The sequence below is a fragment of the Bufo bufo genome, chromosome 2 (genome assembly GCF_905171765.1).
Source record: "Bufo bufo chromosome 2, aBufBuf1.1, whole genome shotgun sequence".
NCBI classification, from domain to species: Eukaryota; Metazoa; Chordata; class Amphibia; order Anura; family Bufonidae; genus Bufo; species Bufo bufo.
This window is the reverse complement of record NC_053390.1, coordinates 756,720,443-756,738,296: the sequence shown is the minus strand read 5'-3', so window position 1 is coordinate 756,738,296 and position 17,854 is coordinate 756,720,443. Positions and strand designations below refer to the sequence as shown.

The following is a 17,854-nucleotide window of genomic DNA, read 5'->3' as shown; positions in this document are numbered from 1 at the left end:
ATCCACGTCTCCTGATGTACTGGCCTGTCTCCTGGTAGCGCCTCCATGCTCTGGACACTATGCTGACAGACACAGCAAACCTTCTTGCCACAGCTCGCATTGATGTGCCATCCTGGATAAGCTGCACTACCTGAGCCACTTGTGTGGGTTGTAGACTCCGTCTCATGCTACCACTAGAGTGAAAGCACAGCCAGCATTCAAAAGTGACCAAAACATCTACCAGGAAGCATAGGAACTGAAAAGTGGTCTGTGGTGGCCACCTGCAGAACCACTCCTATATTGGGGGTGTCTTGCTAATTGCCTATAATTTCCACCTGTTGCCTATCCCATTTGCACAACAGCATGTGAAATTGATTGTCACTCAGTGTTGCTTCCTAAGTGGACAGTTTGATTTCACAGAAGTGTGATTGACTTGGAGTTACATTGTGTTGTTTAAGTGTTCCCTTTATTTTTTTGAGCAGTGTATATATATATAAATATATATATTAATAACTTTTGCTCCAGATTTTTGTATGTACCTACTCTACACAGTCTTAGTTTTTGTCACGTTTTGGACAAAACCTATACCAGCTCAAAGGTGGTGTAAAAAGAAGTGTACAATTCTAATAGTATAAAGCCCCATGTTACATTGCGACACAAAAAGGGATTTTTGTGGTGCACTGTGTCGCATCTCCCCTTCACCACTTTCTTCAACATCATAGAATTAGATACATTTAACAATCCAAATCATTAATTTGATGCAAACTAGAAATGGTGCAGGTACAGCATTCTTTATATAACTGCCCTACTCTCCACAAGTCATTGAATACGATGGTGGATACATCCCCAAATGCTTTGGATTCACACCATCCTGGAAGATGCTTTATAAGCCCAGCCAGCACTATATCTGCCCTATAAGTGTCATTTATTCAGTCTTCTTTCGAGATTACTTACCTTTACTAGTCAGAAATAGAAGTGGTGATGCATACATCTTATTAGTATCCACATGATGAAATAATCCACATTCCTTACCGGTACAATAATCTAACAAATATATCCAGATAGAAAGAGTAAACCTGAAAGAGAAAGAACATGGCAGAGAAAACCCTCAGTCAGGTAATGATAAAGGTGGAGGGCATGTGTCAAGAATGATGAGAGACAAAAGATAGAGGGAAATATAGGGAGCTGATGAGAAGAGTAATCAGGACTGAAAACGAATGCCAAGCCATCAACCTTCGCTAGTCATTATCACTATAATCAGACACCCAAAAAGAAATATACTGAAGGTAATATGGGATAAATACTTTGGGGCACATTTATTAAGACTGGCACTTTAGACGCCAGTCTTAATAAGCCCTATACCTGGCGGTGGATCCTCCGGAGTTATGAAGAGGCGCCGCCCTCTTCATAACTTCGGCAGATCCACCACCGCTTCTAAATGCTTCCTAGCTGTCTAGCAGGGGTAGAAAATGGTAAATGAGACAAGCCTGCCGGCCCGTCCCCTTTCCTGCCCACACCACAGCCTTTTTTTTAGACCTGGCGACCTGGCGTGAGCGGGGAGAAGTTTCAGATTGTGGCTACTTCTCTTTGCGCCGCAATCTGCGCCAGAAATACGCCTAATTTAGGCATATTTCTGTTTAAAAAAGGACCCACATAACACTTAAATAATAAATGCTAACATGCGATCATCTGTCTCTCAAGTTTGGCGGAATCAGCCAAATATCAAATGTGTATGAGACCTCACAACTTTCCCTTAATGGCAGATGTTAGAGAAGTTACAATAAGAGTCTGTTTGTGTTCAGGAAAAAAACTAGGTATTTCCCTACAGAAAAAACATACATGCTTGGCCAAGCCAAAAGGCCACATTAATAGCTAGTTTTTAGCCGAAAGCTTTTGGCTGATCTTTGGCGATTGCTCTCCATGTCCATGTCTATGGTATGTTCGCCTAATGCTGATTGGAGTAGCTATAATATGGGTAAAAAAGTGTAGACATGAAGTATGACCAGCAATGGTACATCGGTGGAGACAAGAGAAAGTTCTTGAGAAAACAAACGTGTGTAATGTAAAAGAGGATTTAGAGATGACTGTATGGTCTCACATCGGATAGTACTTGACCAACTGGCGTCTCCTCCTCTCTAGATCTCTGTTTGTATATGGCTCGAAGATTTTGGTAAGGCCACTGTGTTCATTGCCGGATGCAAGTGGAAATGAAAGGATCTTGACTGCATCTAAATGGAAAACATCAGGAATATCAATTAGTGAATTAACAAGATATATTTCACATATAAAAAAAACCTGTTGCTATATATACAATATATTAATACAAAGTATAGATGAGCATTGCAATATTTTTCAACAAAGACACCAAGGTGAACATTTGAGATAAGTGAATTTCTCAAAAATTTGATTTGGCCGATTTGGCGAATTTTTGGTAAAAATTTTGTTTGATCCAAATTTATTCGTGGCAAATCGCGTAAAAAAATGGCTATTTGCTGGCTGCAGAAAGCCTTTATAGTGGTGTAGAACACTGTGCCTTGCAGTAATACGCATAGGGAGTCTGTTGGGGTAGTGAAATAATACTGTGAGTCCGTATGACATGCAGATGACTGGCGTTGCTCTTAGAATCACTGCACACTTCACTTATTTGGGCAGTTATGGGGCCAAAACTGACCAAATAACTGTGAACAAATAAGTGTGAACTCAGCCTTGCAGGTCGATGTTAGTGTAAAGAAGAAGCGCACTCCTTTTACACCGTCATCAGCTGATTCCACATAGATGTCTACAGAACCTGTTCTATTAAACGCTTATACAATTAGAGCCCCCCTGACAGAGTGGAGAGGGTGTCAGCAGTAAGTTTGTGTTGACGTCACTGATTATTTTGCCCTTCCTCTTATCAGTCAGAACAATAACCCCCCAAAATGGATCCTGTCTGTGGAGCATCTGCCTTCACTCGGTCAGCATTTGGTCAGTAATCCATCAGTATTAGTAAAGCCACAAAAAACAGGAGTGGATCCAAAACAAAGATGACACGTGAATAGAATATTTGCATGTCTTCTGTGTTTTGTACCCACTCTTGCTTTTGGCTACCAAATCATGAGCTAATTCTAATGCAAAATAGGGACCATGTCATGCAGGCCTTACAGCTGTTACATAGATAGGATCCGTTGTGCGTCTCATTTTTCCTTCCTTCTGACAGATTAGAAGAAGGGTCAAATAAATGATGATGTCAGCCAGGCCGAAAGGCAAAATAGTGGCCTAGTCATAAAGTGGAGAGGGTGGGAACAGCATGAGAAGTCCACAGAGTGCCCCTATGACACAGTGGTGAGGTGGAAGCAGCATGAGGAGACCACAGAGTGGCCCAATGACAGAGTCTGGATGTGGCAGCAGAATCAGGAGGAGGCCACAGAGTGGCACAATGACAGTATGGAGGTGGCAGCAGCATCAGGATGCCACAGAGTGGCACAATGACAGAGTGTGGAGATGGCAGCAGCATCAGGAGGAGGCCACAGAATGGCACAATGACAGTGTGTGGAGGTGGCAGCAGCAGCATCACGAGACCACAGAGTGGCACAATGACAGTGTGTGGAGGTGGTGGCAGCAGCAGCATCAGGAGGAGGCCACAGGGTGGCACAATGACAGAGTGTGGAGGTGGCAGCATCATCATCAGGAGGTCACAGAGTGGCATAATGAAAGAGTGTGGAGGTGGCAGAAGCAGCATCAGGAGGCCACAGAGTGGCAAGGTGACATAGTGTGGAGGTGGCAGCAGCATCAGGAGACCACAGTGGCAAGGTGACATAGTGTGGAGGTGGCAGCAGCATCAGAAGACCACAGAATTGCAAGGTGACATAGTGTTGAGGTTGCAGCAGTATCAGAAGACCACAGAGTGGCAAGGTGACATAGTGTGGAGGTGGCAGCAGCATCAGGAGACCACAGAGTGGCAAGTTGACATTGTGTGGAGGTGGCAGCAGCATCAGGAGACCACAGTGGTAAGGTGACAGTGTGAAGGTGGCAGCAGCATCAGTAGACCACAGTGGCAAGGTGACATAGTGTTGTGGTAGCAGCAGCATCAGGAGACCACAGAGTGGCAAGGTGACATAGTGTGGAGGTGGCGGCAGCACCAGGAGACCACAGAGTGGCAAGGTGACATAGTGTGGAGGTGGCAGCGGCATCAGGAGACCACAGAGTGGCAAGATGACATAGTGTGGAGGTGGCAGCAGCATCAGGAGACCACAGAGTGACCCGGTGACAGAGTGGGGAGGTGGTTGGCAATACCAGTACCAGCTGTAGATGGTGGGTGAAAGAAGGAGCACTTGGCATCAGATGTGTGGCATCAGGAGGGTGGCAGCATCAGAATAGTAGCTGAGGCAGGTAGCCAGAAGAAACTGGTACCTTTTGTCAAAGTGTTGATGTGGCACCATGGATGACCTAGTCTGATGCATCAGGCATTGGTGGGTGGAAATCCTGGCTGATCCACGCCTGAGGAGGTGACAGAGTGGCACAATGACAGAGTGTGGAGGTGGCGGCAGCAGCAGCATCTGGAGGAGGCCACAGGCTGGCACAATGACAGTGTGGAGGTGGCAGCAGCATCAGGTGAACCCCTGCACCACTACTTTCCAGGCAGGTAAGCTACTGAGAAGCGGGTGGTCTACCCCGGGCATGTTTGGCTCCCGACCTCCCACTGCTGCCACCCTGCTGACTCCCAGCCACGCTAGCAACTTGCTGGCTCCGCCGCTGCCTCATGGGCAAGCTGCCATCCTCTTCTCCCGATGATGATGATGAAGCCCCTAATTCACGTCACTGATGTCCTTTTCAATGGTCTCTGGGTCAGGAGCCTGACCGCTCGCAACACCAGCTCCCACACCACACTCCTCATCACTACTTGCCCGCCTACCAGAGGAAGCGGAGGATGTGTCCTCCACATCTTGGCTGGCCAGTAGCTGCTGACTGTCTCTAGTAGCTCGTCCTCGCTGTATAGTGGAGCTGAGCCCACAGCATATAATACTTCTCTGGCTGAGGGAACATAAAAGGACAGAGGCAGGTTGAGGACAGATGACGGCACAGGGCCTGCTCCCAGGCCATGCCAACTAAGGGTTGTGTCTGAGGAATCCACCGACTGTTGGTTGGGGGTGTCTGATGTCATTTGGGACGAAGTGGATGACCAAGTCCACCAATTAAGAATCACTGGGTTGCTAGTCAAGACACAACCACTAGATGACACAGAGAGCTCAGGCCTCTCGCTGCGTCTTCTGCTGCCATGCCCCCTTACTCTGCTGCGACCTGTGCCTGCGCCAGAAACATTTAGGCCTCTGGCACTCCCCAGTGCAGGGCCTGGCACTTGTCTGTCTGACATACTATTAGATCAAACAAATAAATAAAAAGAAAATTAAAACACCCCAAAAACGTCTGTAATTTTCTCACTTCACCACAGAACGGCTAATACCCCCTTTTTTTTCCACTAATAGACGCCAAAAAAAGCTTTAGAACATATACAGTTGCAAGAAAAAGTATGTGAACCCTTTGGAATGATATGGATTTCTGCACAAATTGGTCATAAAATGTGATCTGATCTTCATCTAAGTCACAACAATAGACAATCACAGTCTGCTTAAACTAATAACACACAAAGCATTAAATGTTACCATGTTTTTATTGAACACACCATGTAAACATTCACAGTGCAGGTGGAAAAAGTATGTGAACCCCTAGACTAATGACATCTCCAAGAGCTAATTGGAGTGAGGTGTCAGCCAACTGGAGTCCAATCAATGAGATGAGATTGGAGGTGTTGGTTACAGCTGCCCTGCCCTATAAAAAACACACACCAGTTCTGGGTTTGCTTTTCACAAGAAGCATTGCCTGATGTGATTGATGCCTCGCACAAAAGAGCTCTGAGAAGACCTACGATTAAGAATTGTTGACTTGCCTAAAGCTGGAAAGGGTTATAAAAGTATCTCCAAAAGCCTTGCTGTTCATCAGTCCACGGTAAGACAAATTGTCTATAAATGGAGAAAGTTCAGCACTGCTGCTACTCTCCCTAGGAGTGGCCGTCCTGTAAAGATGACTGCAAGAGCACAGCGAAGACTGCTCAATGAGGTGAAGAAGAATCCTAGAGTGTCAGCTAAAGACTTACAAAAGTCTCTGGCATATGCTAACATCCCTGTTAGAGAATCTACGATACGTAAAACACTAAACAAGAATGGATTTCATGGGAGGACACCACAGAGGAAGTCACTGCTCTCCAAAAAAAACATTGCTGCACGTTTACAGTTTGCACAAGAGCACCTGGATGTTCTACAGCAGTACTGGCAAAATATTCTGTGGACAGATGAAACCAAAGTTGAGTTGTTTGGAAGAAACACACAACACTATGTGTGGAGAAAAAGAGGCACAGCACACCAACATCAAAACCTCATCCCAACTGTGAAGTATTGTGGTGGGGGCATCATGGTTTGGGGCTGCTTTGCTGCGTCAGGGCCTGGACGGATTGCTATGATCGAAGGAAAAATGAATTCCCAAGTTTATCAAGACATTTTGCAGGAGAACTTGAGGCCATCTGTCCACCAGCTGAAGTTCAACAGAAGATGGGTGTTGCAACAGGACAACGACCCAAAGCATAGAAGTAAATTAACAACAGAATGGCTTAAACAGAAGAAAATACGCCTTCTGGAGTGGCCCAGTCAGAGTCCTGACCTCAACCCGATTGAGATGCTGTGGCATGACCTCAAGAAAGCGATTCACACCAGACATCCCAAGAATATTGCTGAACTGAAACAGTTCTGTAAAGAGGAATGGTCAAGAATTACTCCTGACCGTTGTGCACGTCTGATCTGCAATTACAGGAAACGTTTGGTTGAAGTTATTGCTTCCAAAGGAGGTTCAACCAGTTATTAAATCCAAGTGTTCACATACTTTTTCCACCTGCACTGTGAATGTTTACATTGTGTGTTCAATAAAAACATGGTAACATTTAATTCTTTGTGTGTTATTCGTTTAAGCAGACTGTGATTGTCTATTGTTGTGACTTAGATGAAGATCAGATCACATTTTATGACCAATTTGTGCAGAAATCCATATCATTCCAAAGGGTTCACATACTTTTTCTTGCAACTGTAACTGCACCACTGAACGGCAAATAGTTCCTTATTTTTTTCCACTTATACATGCCACAACAGGCTTTAGAACATATAACTGCACCACTGAACGGCAAATATATATATATTTTTTGCCACTAATACATGCAAAAAAGTGCTTTAGAACATATAACTGCTCCGCTGAAAGGCAAATATATATTTTTTTGCCACTAATACAAAAATGGTTGTAATTTTCTCACTTCACCACACAACGGTAAATACTTTTTTTGGGCCACTAATATATGCCAAAAAGGGCTTTAGAACATATAACTGCACCGCTGAATGGCAAATAATATATATATGTTTTGCCACTTATATACGCCAAAAAGGGCTTAAGAACATATAACTGCACCGCTGAACGGCAAATAGGCCCTTATTTTCTTCCACTTATACACGCCAATAACGGCTTTAGAACATATAATTGCACTGCTGAACGGCAAATAATACATATGTTTTTGCCACTAATACATGCCAAAAAGGGCTTTAGAACATATAACTGCACCGCTGAACGGCAAATAATATATATTTTTGTGCCATTAATACACGCCAAAAAGGGCTGTAATTTTCTCACTTCACCAAACAACGGCGAATAAGCCCTTCCTATTCCCACTAATACAAGCCAAAAAATGCTTTAGAACATATAACTGCATCACATGAGGGCAAATAAGACATAGAAATATTTCCTTGTAATGAACCCTGTTAATGGCTGTATCAAACAGCACTTGCACCCCAATCACAAGAACGGTTTGCTGGAATTACAGAGCTGTATAATGGCAATTTGGATCTCCAGTCAGTGCAGCAAGGTGTAATAGGATTGTTCCTATTACCCAGGCTGTAACCTCCCCTTCTGAACCCTGTTCTGCTTCAATACTGTGGAATGATTCCTCCCTAGCCTTTCCCTGAACTTCTATACAGCAAAATAAAAGTTTTAAAGTCTTTTCTACCACTGTCCCTAGCGCCTGCTGACGTCTCTCCCTGCACTAAGTCCACTGGAAAATGGCTGAATCCAAAATGGCTGAGGCTATTTATAGGGCTGTGACATCACAGGGCTGGCTGGCTGCTGATTGGCTCCATGTCCTAACATGTGCAGCAGCCATTTTAGGAAGAAAATGCGATTCGTTACCACGAAGCGTGAGGAAATTCGGATTCTGTGCGAATCAAATTTTTCCTGAAATTCGGATCGAATCCCACTTTGTCAACTTCGATTCGCTCATCTCTAGTGAGCAAAACTAGTATACAAAGATACAAGTTCCAGACGGGCCTTGGAGGTGGTGTCACACTAGCCTACAGAAGGTCTTCTTGACACAGCACCAAGGTCCAACCATGATATGGTGCATAAGGGTCAGCTCCATGAAAAATCTATTTGCAGAGTAGACCCTTTGGGTACAGCTATACAGTCAGGTTTCCTGACACAGTTTTGGAAGCCAAAACCAGAAGTCAAATAATAAAAGAGTAGAAGTTGTATCTTTCTTTATGCTTTCTATCCTTTTATGATCTACACCTGATTATGGCTTCAAAAACAGAATGCAGAATTCTGACCGTGTGGCTGCATCCTTAGGCCGCTTTCACACAGTCAGTGTTTGATCAGTGATTTCCAACAGTTATTGTGAGCCAAAACCAGGAGTGGGTCAAAAACCCAGAAGAGGTGCAGATCTTTCCATTGTACCTTATCTCTGTGTAGGTTCCACTCCTGGTTTTCGCTCAGAATGACTGATGGAAATCACTGAGTAGACTCTGACCAAACACTGACTGTATGAGAGCAGCCTAAGGCCTCATGAACACGACCGTTTTTTTTTAAGGTCCGCAAAAACGGGGTCCGTTGGTCCGTGATCCGTGACCGTTTTTTCGTCCGTGGGTCTTCCTTGATTTTTGGAGGATCCACGGACATGAAAAAAATGTTGTTTTGGTGTCCGCCTGGCCGTGCGGAGCCAAACGGATCCGTCCTGAATTACAATGCAAGTCAATGGGGACGGATCCGTTTGACGTTGACACAATATGGTGCAATTGCAAACGGATCCGTCCCCCATTGACTTTCAATGTAAAGTCAGGAGTCCCTTTTATACCATCGGATCGGAGTTTTCTCCAATCGGATGTTATATTTTAACTTGAAGCGTCCCCATCACCATGGGAACGCCTCTATGTTAGAATATACCATCGGATTTGGGTTAGATCGTGAAACTCAGATCCGACAGTATATTCTAACACAGAGGCGTTCCCATGGTGATGGGGACGCTTCAGGTTAGAATATACTAAAAGAACTGTGTACATGACTACCCCCTGCTGCCTGGCAGGTGCTGCCAGGCAGCAGGGGGCAGACCCCCCCCTGTATTTAACTCATTGGTGGCCAGTGCGGCCGAACCCCCCTCCCTCCCCTGTAGTTAACACATTAGTGGCCAGTGCGGCCGGCCCCCCCTCCCTCCCCTGTAGTTAACACATTGGTGGTCAGTGCGGCCGGCCCCCCCTCCCTCCCCTGTAGTACTGTGGATTCATTGGTGGAGAGTGGGCCCCCCCCTCCCTCCCCCTCCTAATTAAAATCTCCCCCCCTATCATTGGTGGCAGGGGAGAGTACCGATCGGAGTCCCAGTTTAATCGCTGGGGCTTCGATCGGTAACCATGGCAACCAGGACGCTACTGCAGTCCTGGTTGCCATGGTTACTTAGCAATTTTTAGAAGCATTATACTTACCTGTGAGCTGTGATGTCTGTGACCGGCCGGGCGCTCCTCCTACTGGTAAGTGAAAGGTCTGTGCGGCGCATTGCTTATAGCACAGACCTGTCACTTTAATTAGGAGGGGGAGGGAGGGGGGGCCCACTCTCCACCAATGAATCTACAGTACTACAGGGGAGGGAGGGGGGGCACTGGCCACCAATGTGTTAACTACAGGGGAGGGGGGGCCGGCCGCACTGGCCACCAATGTGTTAACTACAGGGGAGGGAGGGGGGGCCGGCCGCACTGGCCACCAATGTGTTAAATACCAGGGAGGGGGGGCCCACTGGCCACCAATGAAATTAAAACTGGGGAGGGAGGGGGGGTGCCCCCTCCTGCCTGGCAGCACATGATCTCTTACAGGGGGCTATGATCCGCACAATTAACCCCACAGGTGCAGCACCTGAGGGGTTAATTGTGCGGATCACAGCCCCCTGTAAGAGATCGGGTGCTGCCAGGCAGCAGGGGGCAGTCATGTACACAGTTCAAAGTATATTCTAACTAGAAGCGTCCCCATCACTATGGGAACGCCTCTGTGTTAGAATATACTGTCGGATCTGAGTTTTCACGAAGTGAAAACTTAGCTCTGAAAAAGCTTTTATGCAGACGGATCTGCGGATCCGTCTGTGTGAAAGTAGCCTACGGCCACGGACGCGGATGCCAGTCTTGTGTGCATCCGTGTTTTTTCACGGACCCATTGACTTGAATGGGTCCGTGAACCGTTGTCCGTCAAAAAAATAGGACAGGTCATATTTTTTTGACGGACAGGAAACACGGATCACGCATGCGGCTGCAAAACGGTGCATTTTCCGATTTTTCCACGGACCCATTTAAAGTCAATGGGTCCGCGAAAAAAAAACGGAAAACGGCACAACGGCCACGGATGCACACAACGGTCGTGTGCATGAGGCCTAAGGGTGCATTCACACGACCATAAGTGTTTTGCGGTCCGCAAAGCACGGATACCGGCCATGTGCGTTCTGCATTTTGCGGACCGTACATGGCCGGCGCTATATGGAGAATGCCTATTCTTGTCTGCAAACGCGGACAAGAATAGGACATGCTCCATATTTTTTGTGGGGCCGCGGAATGGAACAACGGATGCGGAAAGGACACGGTGTGCTGTCCGCATCTTTTGCAGACCCATTGAAATGAATGGGTCCGCACCCATTCCGCAAAATTTCGGAACGGATGTGGATCCATTTATACAGTCGATTGAATGCACCCTTAACCTGCAGATCACTTGCTGGTGGAATTTATCACCTTCTTTGGTTTATTTTAGAGCAGTGTTAATGAGGCAATTCAAAGAACACGCCGTTGGTCTGTGCAGTTAATTGTGGCCCTCAGAATACGTTTATCTTGTGGACTACTGAATTTCCACCAGTCTGATGATATTTGGAAGTGCCTGCATGAAACCAGGACAGCTATCTGTATAACGCTATCAAGACTTATTTTACAGTTGAAATGATGTTATTTTGTGCTTGATCTAGAAGAATGTAATATTTTAACTTGGGACAACATCTTTAAAAGTCAAATCAAGTAAACATCTTAGGCTGAGTTCACATCAGCATTCACCCTTTCCGTTCTCCTGCTCGGTTATAGGAGCAGGAGAACGGAAAGGACGGATTCGGCACATAACTGAGCCGAACTGAGCCTTTGGACCTTAGATACTATAATGGGGTCCATTAGGTTTCCACTTAGAAGATGATTTTGGAGCGGAGACAAAAGTTGTGCGCGCAGGACTTTTGTCTCCGCTTCAAAAATCTTCCTCTGATCGGAAACCTAATGGACCCCATTATAGTCTATGGGGTCCGTAGGCTCCGTTCGGCTCAGTTATGAGCCAAATCCGTCCTTTCCGTTCTCCTGCTCCTATAACGGAGCAGGAGAACGGAAAGGCTGAACGCTGATGTGAACTCAGCCTTAGCTGCAGTGACACTTTCAGAAAATTTAGGACATACTTCCTAGTAAGACTCAGATCCCGTCAATGTGCAGACTGGAAGCTCCTGCCTAACCACAGATTATTAAACATGTCTCTCTCTAGGAAAGAGGTTATTTCATTTCTGATAAACTGATAAACCTCTATATAAACATCCTTGTACAACCAGATCTCAGAACCACAATCTCTCACCCCATAGCTGTCAATCACTATATCACATAACCACTAGACTCAGACTGAGCACAGTTAGGCCCCTTTCACACGAGCGAGTTCTCCGCGCGGGTGCAATGCGTGACGTGAACGTATAACACCCGCACTGAATCCTGACCGATTCATTTCAATAGGTCTGTGTACATGAGCAGTTTTTTTCACGCATCAGTTCTGCGTTGCGTGAAAATCGCAGCATGTTCTATATTCTGTGTTTTTCACACAGCTCTGGCCCCATAGAAGTGAATGGGGTTTCAGTGATGGTTGCTAAGAGATGTTGTTTGTAAACCTTCAGGTTTTTTATCGTGCACGTGAAAAACGCATCAAAACACACTACACCTGCGCGAAAAAAACTGAACAACTGAACGCAATCGCAGACAAAACTGACTGAAGTTGCTTGAAAAATGGTGCAAGTTTCACTGAACGCACCCTGAACGCATCCCGACCTAATCCATCACACTCGTGTGAAAGAGGCCTAAGGGTCCTTTCACACGCGCAAGTTTTCCACGCGGGTGCAATGAGTGACGTGAACGCATATCATCCGCACTGAATCCTGACCGATTCATTTCAATGGGTCTGTGTACATGAGCGTTTTTTTTCACGCATCAGTTCTGCGTTGCATGAAAATCGCAGCATGTTCTATATTCTGCGTTTTTCACACAGCTCTGGCCCCATAGAAGTGAATGGGGCTTCAATGATGGTTGCTAAGAGATGTTGTTTGTAAACCTTCAGGTTTTTTATCGTGCACGTGAAAAATGCATCAAAACGTACTGCACCTGCGCGGTAAAAACTGAACAACTGAACGCAATCGCAGACAAAACTGACTGAATTTGCTTGAAAAATGGTGCAAGTTTCACTGAAGGCATCCCGACCTAATCCATCACGCTCGTGTGAAAGAGGTCTAAGGGTCCTTTCACACGCGCAAGTTTTCCACGCGGGTGCAATGAGTGACGTGAACGCATAGCATCCGCACTGAATCCTGACCGATTCATTTCATGTTAGGGCCGGAAAAGATGCGGGTGCGTTGCGGTAAAATTCGCGATTTTTCCGACCGAGGGCAAAGCGTTTTAATGCGTTTTACACCCGCGTGAGAAAAATCGGCATGTTTGGTACCCAGACCCAAACCCGGACTTCATCACTGAAGTTCAGGTTTGGGTTAGGTGTTGTGTAGATTTTATTATTTTCCCTTATAACATGGTTATAAGGGAAGATAATAGCATTCCTAATACAGAATGCAAAGTAAATTAGCGATGGAGGGGTTAAAAAAAAAAAAGTTAACTTACCTGCTCCATAGCTGCCGGTCTCTGTTCTATCTTCAGGACCTGGCAAAAGACCTGTGGTGACGTCACTGTGCTCATCACATGGTCAAATCACATGTTTCTTCACCATGGTGAGGGACCGTGTGATTGGACCATGTGATGTGACGTCAGCACAGGTCCTTAGCCGGCAGCTCAACATTACAGAAGAAGACAGAGATCCGCAACTACGCGATCAAGTGGACTCGGTGAGTTAATTTTTTTTAAATTTTTAACCCCTCCATCACTATTTTACTTTGCATTCTGTATTCAGAATGCTATTAATTTCCCTTAAAACCATGTTATAAGGGAAAATAATACAGATCGGGTCTCCATCCCGATCGTCTCCTAGCAACCGTGCATGAAAATTGCACCGCATCCGCACTTGCTTGCGGATGCTTGCGATTTTCACGCGGCACTTCTATGGGGCCTGCGTTGCATGAAAAGCGCTGAATATAGAGCATGCTGCGATTTTCACGCAACGCACAAGTGATGCGTGAAAATCACAGCTCATGTGCACAGCCCCATAGAAATGAATGGGTCCGGATTCAGTGCGGGTGCAATGCGTTCACATCACGCATTGCACCCGTGCGGAATACTCGCCCGTGTGAAAGGGGCCTAAGGGTCCATTCACATGACCATATCCTTGCAGTCTGTAAAACACGGATACCGGCTTGTGTGCATCCCACATTTTGTGGTCCCGCACATCCGTCCAATGGTTAGAAATGCCTATTCCTGTCCGCAAAATGGACATGAATGGGACATGTTCTAACTTTTTTGCGGGGCCGTGGAACAGACATACTGTGTGCTGTCCACATCTTTAGCGGGCCCATTGAAATGAATGGGTCCACATGTGATCTGTAAAAAAATATCAAGAGCTGAAAATCCCCATGAAATTTGTCCGTAAATAAATATTCAGCCAAACCAAGCAATTTCAGCGGCAGCAGAAATCCCTGTAATCTGAATGGGTATCTCCTCTCTTCTGATGGCAGATGCTGAGATATCAACATGCCTGATATTTTTGATAAGCTAACACCAGAGGGCTTGGGCAGCAGCGTACTCCTTCCTCCCTATTGAGAACACAAGTATGCACAGCCGAGACAAGCATGCATGTGTATGGGGGGTATTAAGAGGAAAATCTGTTGACTGGACAATCTATGTAAGGTTTATGACCTCCTTAAGACTATATATATATTAGCAAATCTTGTCCAGGTTGCACTGAATAAACACAGTCTTTTTAGCAGCTTCATATATCATCTCCAAGAGTTTTATAGATGTCGCATCTTTTAACCTATGTCCCTTGGCTTCTTTTGTTGACATGAAAACTTCATTAGTTCATTACTTTTAATGTTCTATTTTATATAAGATATAATAGATATAAATGATTACAGGTATGGTCTGATTAGACACTTGTCCTTGCCACAAGAGGGAGAAAAAGTGCTTCCCCTGCTGCCCTGTAAAACGGCTCCCAGAGGCTACTTTTGGGTAGTGTACCTCTTGGTGAGAGATCATTGACTATTAGCCATGCCTCTATGACGCATTTAAAGACATTTTACCCAGTTGACACACTTTAAGAGGGGGTAGATCTCAGTGGGAGAAGCAGCATGGTTGGTTCGATGAATTGCCCGCTTTCTAGGCCATTCTGACTTAGCTGCTAGGAGGTACTGGGAGCAGTGGTTACATAAGGGCGCGCACAAATGACGAACAGACTCCAGATAGCCCAGACAGGCCACCAGTTGAGAAGATCGCTTGATCTGCCAAAAAAGCACGAGCAGCTCTCACAGTTTTGTTGTCCATCCCTTAGCAGAAAGAAATAAGGTGTCATAGCACCCATTATATGTCCTGCCATTGACAGCCAGCCACCGTCACCTTTGTTTGCACTGGTGTCATGAACGAGAAATCTGGGCTGCTATGGACTGGAACTATATCATCTTTAAAAGAAAAAAAACTCTAGTACCGTGTTGGCCGAAAAACTGGTTTAGTGCTCTCATTAAGAGAAACAAAATAAGAGTTTTGCAGGTCTGATACCTTTTAATGGCCAACTAATATAGAAGCAATGATGTTACATAGCAAGACTCTTATTCTGTTTCTCTGTATCGTCTTTAGTGATGAATCCAGGTTCTGTTTAAGATCTAACAAACGCCAGCTTCGAGTATGGAGACCTCATGGTGAGCGCTTCAATCCTGCTTTTGCTGTGGAACGACACACTGCCCCGGCTGCTGGTGTCATGATCTGAGGAGCCATCACATATGACAATCGGTCACCCCTAGTAGTGATACGAGGGACACTAACAGGTCAGCGAGATGTGCAGGACATCCTGTGGCACCATGTGCTTTCTTACATAGCAGGGCTTCCAACAGCAGGATAATGCTCACAACACACAGCAAGGGTTTCTTAGTAATGATGTGGTTGATAGACTGGCACACTGTACCTGGAAACAAGTAGGGAGCAGACGGGATGTATTTAAAGGGAACCTGTCACCGGGATTTTGTGTATAGAGCTGAGGACATGGACTGCTAGATGGCCGCTAGCACATCCGCAATACCCAGTCCCCATAGCTCTGTGTGCTTTTATTGTGTAAAAAAAACGATTTGATACATATGCAAATTAACATAAAAGTTATGTTACTTGTGTGACCAGAGAAGAGTCATATTTTCAAGCTCTGACTCATCTCAGGTTAATTTGCATATGTATCAAATTTTTTTTTTTTTTACACAATAAAAGCACACAGAGCTATGGGGACTGGGTATTGTGGATGTGCTAGCGGCCATCTAGCAACCCATGTCCTCAGCTCTATACACAAAACCCGGTGACAGGTTCCCTTTAATATAGATCAATTTATTTTCCCTCTTATGGTTAAAATATACAACTAAAATGTGCAAAAAACTTATAGATAAAAAATGAAAAAAGGTAATCAAAAATAATATACAATAAAATAATGAAAAAATAAAAAAAACTGTGGGTGGATCACCCACAGTTTTTTTTATTTTTTCATTATTTTATTGTATATTATTTTTGATTACCTTTTTTCATTTTTTATCTATAAGTTTTTTGCACATTTTAGTTGTATATTTTAACCATAAGAGGGAAAATAAATAGATTTTACATATTCTGGCGGATCGCCAGAATATGTAAAATGGAAATATAGGTAAAAAGCTATATCACTGACGGTAATACGGTGTTCAAAATCGTCCCTCCTAGGGTAAAGTCACTATTTCTCAGTAATTTACAGGAGTTGAAAATCTCAGTTCATCAGTAGCATGGTTGTCCTTGGGTTAGTTGTCAGCCACTATAGTCTATAGATGTTGAAATTGTGAGCTGATCAGTGGTATAATTATTGTTTGGCTGTGCAGACAAGGATAATCTACTGGATATATATAATTGTTGTTTGGTTGTGCAGACAGGGATAATCCACTGAATGTATAATTATAGTGGTGTCCACAGTGCAATAATATTTAGAATATCTCTGATGGGCTTGTGCTACTGTGTATTAGCTGTTTACACCTGTAAAAATCCAGCTTTACATTGAGTGAGTGGAGCGGCTTCTTTAGCACCTCCAATGGGTTAAATCCTATAGCAGGCAGGTATTGTTTAAATCGCTCCTGTGGCGTCCCACATGGAGGCAATATCCTGCCTGCTGTTACCTTTGCGATGTCTCCTGTATGCGTGGCCGCTCCTCTCCAGTGAGTTGTCCGGCAGAGTTCTCTGCTCTCTGTGTTTCCCGATGTGTGCGCGGCAAGCTCGGCGTCCCACGTGGAGTTGGCGTCCCACGTGGTCTAGGTCCGCTGGTTGTACATATCGGGATAGGCTGTCGTGGATATGCAGGCTAGTATAGTTGTAGGGAAGCGCTTCCTATTGATGTATGGTGTCCTTTACTAGCGGGAATTTCACCATACGCGTTTCGGAGTCCAAACTGACTCCTTCCTCAGTGGTAACCCGCTGTTACACTATGCACCCTTTTTATCCACCTCTTTTTAAGGGTTAATTGTACCTTGATCATTCCAATCGGATTTCAACTTGTTCCCTGATTTCAACTTGTTTCCAGATACAGTGTGCCAGTCTATCAACCACATCTATCCTCACATTATTCCTACTGGCTGGGTGAGTCAGTCAGACTTAGAGCACCTTGCATGACAATAGATGGATTTCACCGGATTTCAGGACTTCTTTGGGTGACGGGTCACCAGATTTATCGCCAATCAAGCATTTATGGAACCAGCTGGGACGCCAGCTTCAGCAACCTATGAGTGTGCAGGATCTACAGGCCCAGCTGTAACATCTGTGGGCAAATGTGCCGCAGGATACCATACAGAACCTGTATGCCTCCACGCCTAACCGTATCTCATCTTGTATAAAGGCTGCCTAACAGGGTCCCAGAGCCTCCTTTCTATTGTAAAATTTCCCCCAATAAACTTATCCTTTCGCTCTAATATTGTAATCACTTACATATATCATCATTAGATTCACACATAGAAAGTTTTGTTCAACTCCATCATCTCCTTCTAGGTGCATTATTTTTTATTTTTGTATTATTTTGTATATACTTTTGCCTATGACAAATCTGACATGTATTTAACAAGAGGACAGGTGTCAGAAAGGAT

The 17,854-nt window shown here is 44.9% G+C and overlaps 1 protein-coding gene across 2 annotated transcripts in view; it reads right to left on the bottom strand.

Moving 5' to 3' along the window:
• Window positions 1-17,854, bottom strand: part of SEL1L3 (SEL1L family member 3) — a 97,088-nt gene that overhangs the window by 55,148 nt on the left and 24,086 nt on the right. For both annotated transcript variants that reach the window (XM_040419013.1, XM_040419015.1), the window contains exons 3-4: window positions 2,078-2,207; window positions 934-1,055 (exon numbers count right to left, since the gene is read on the bottom strand). In XM_040419013.1, coding sequence (XP_040274947.1) covers window positions 934-1,055; window positions 2,078-2,207 — 252 coding nt within the window. The remainder of the gene's footprint in view (window positions 1-933; window positions 1,056-2,077; window positions 2,208-17,854) is intronic.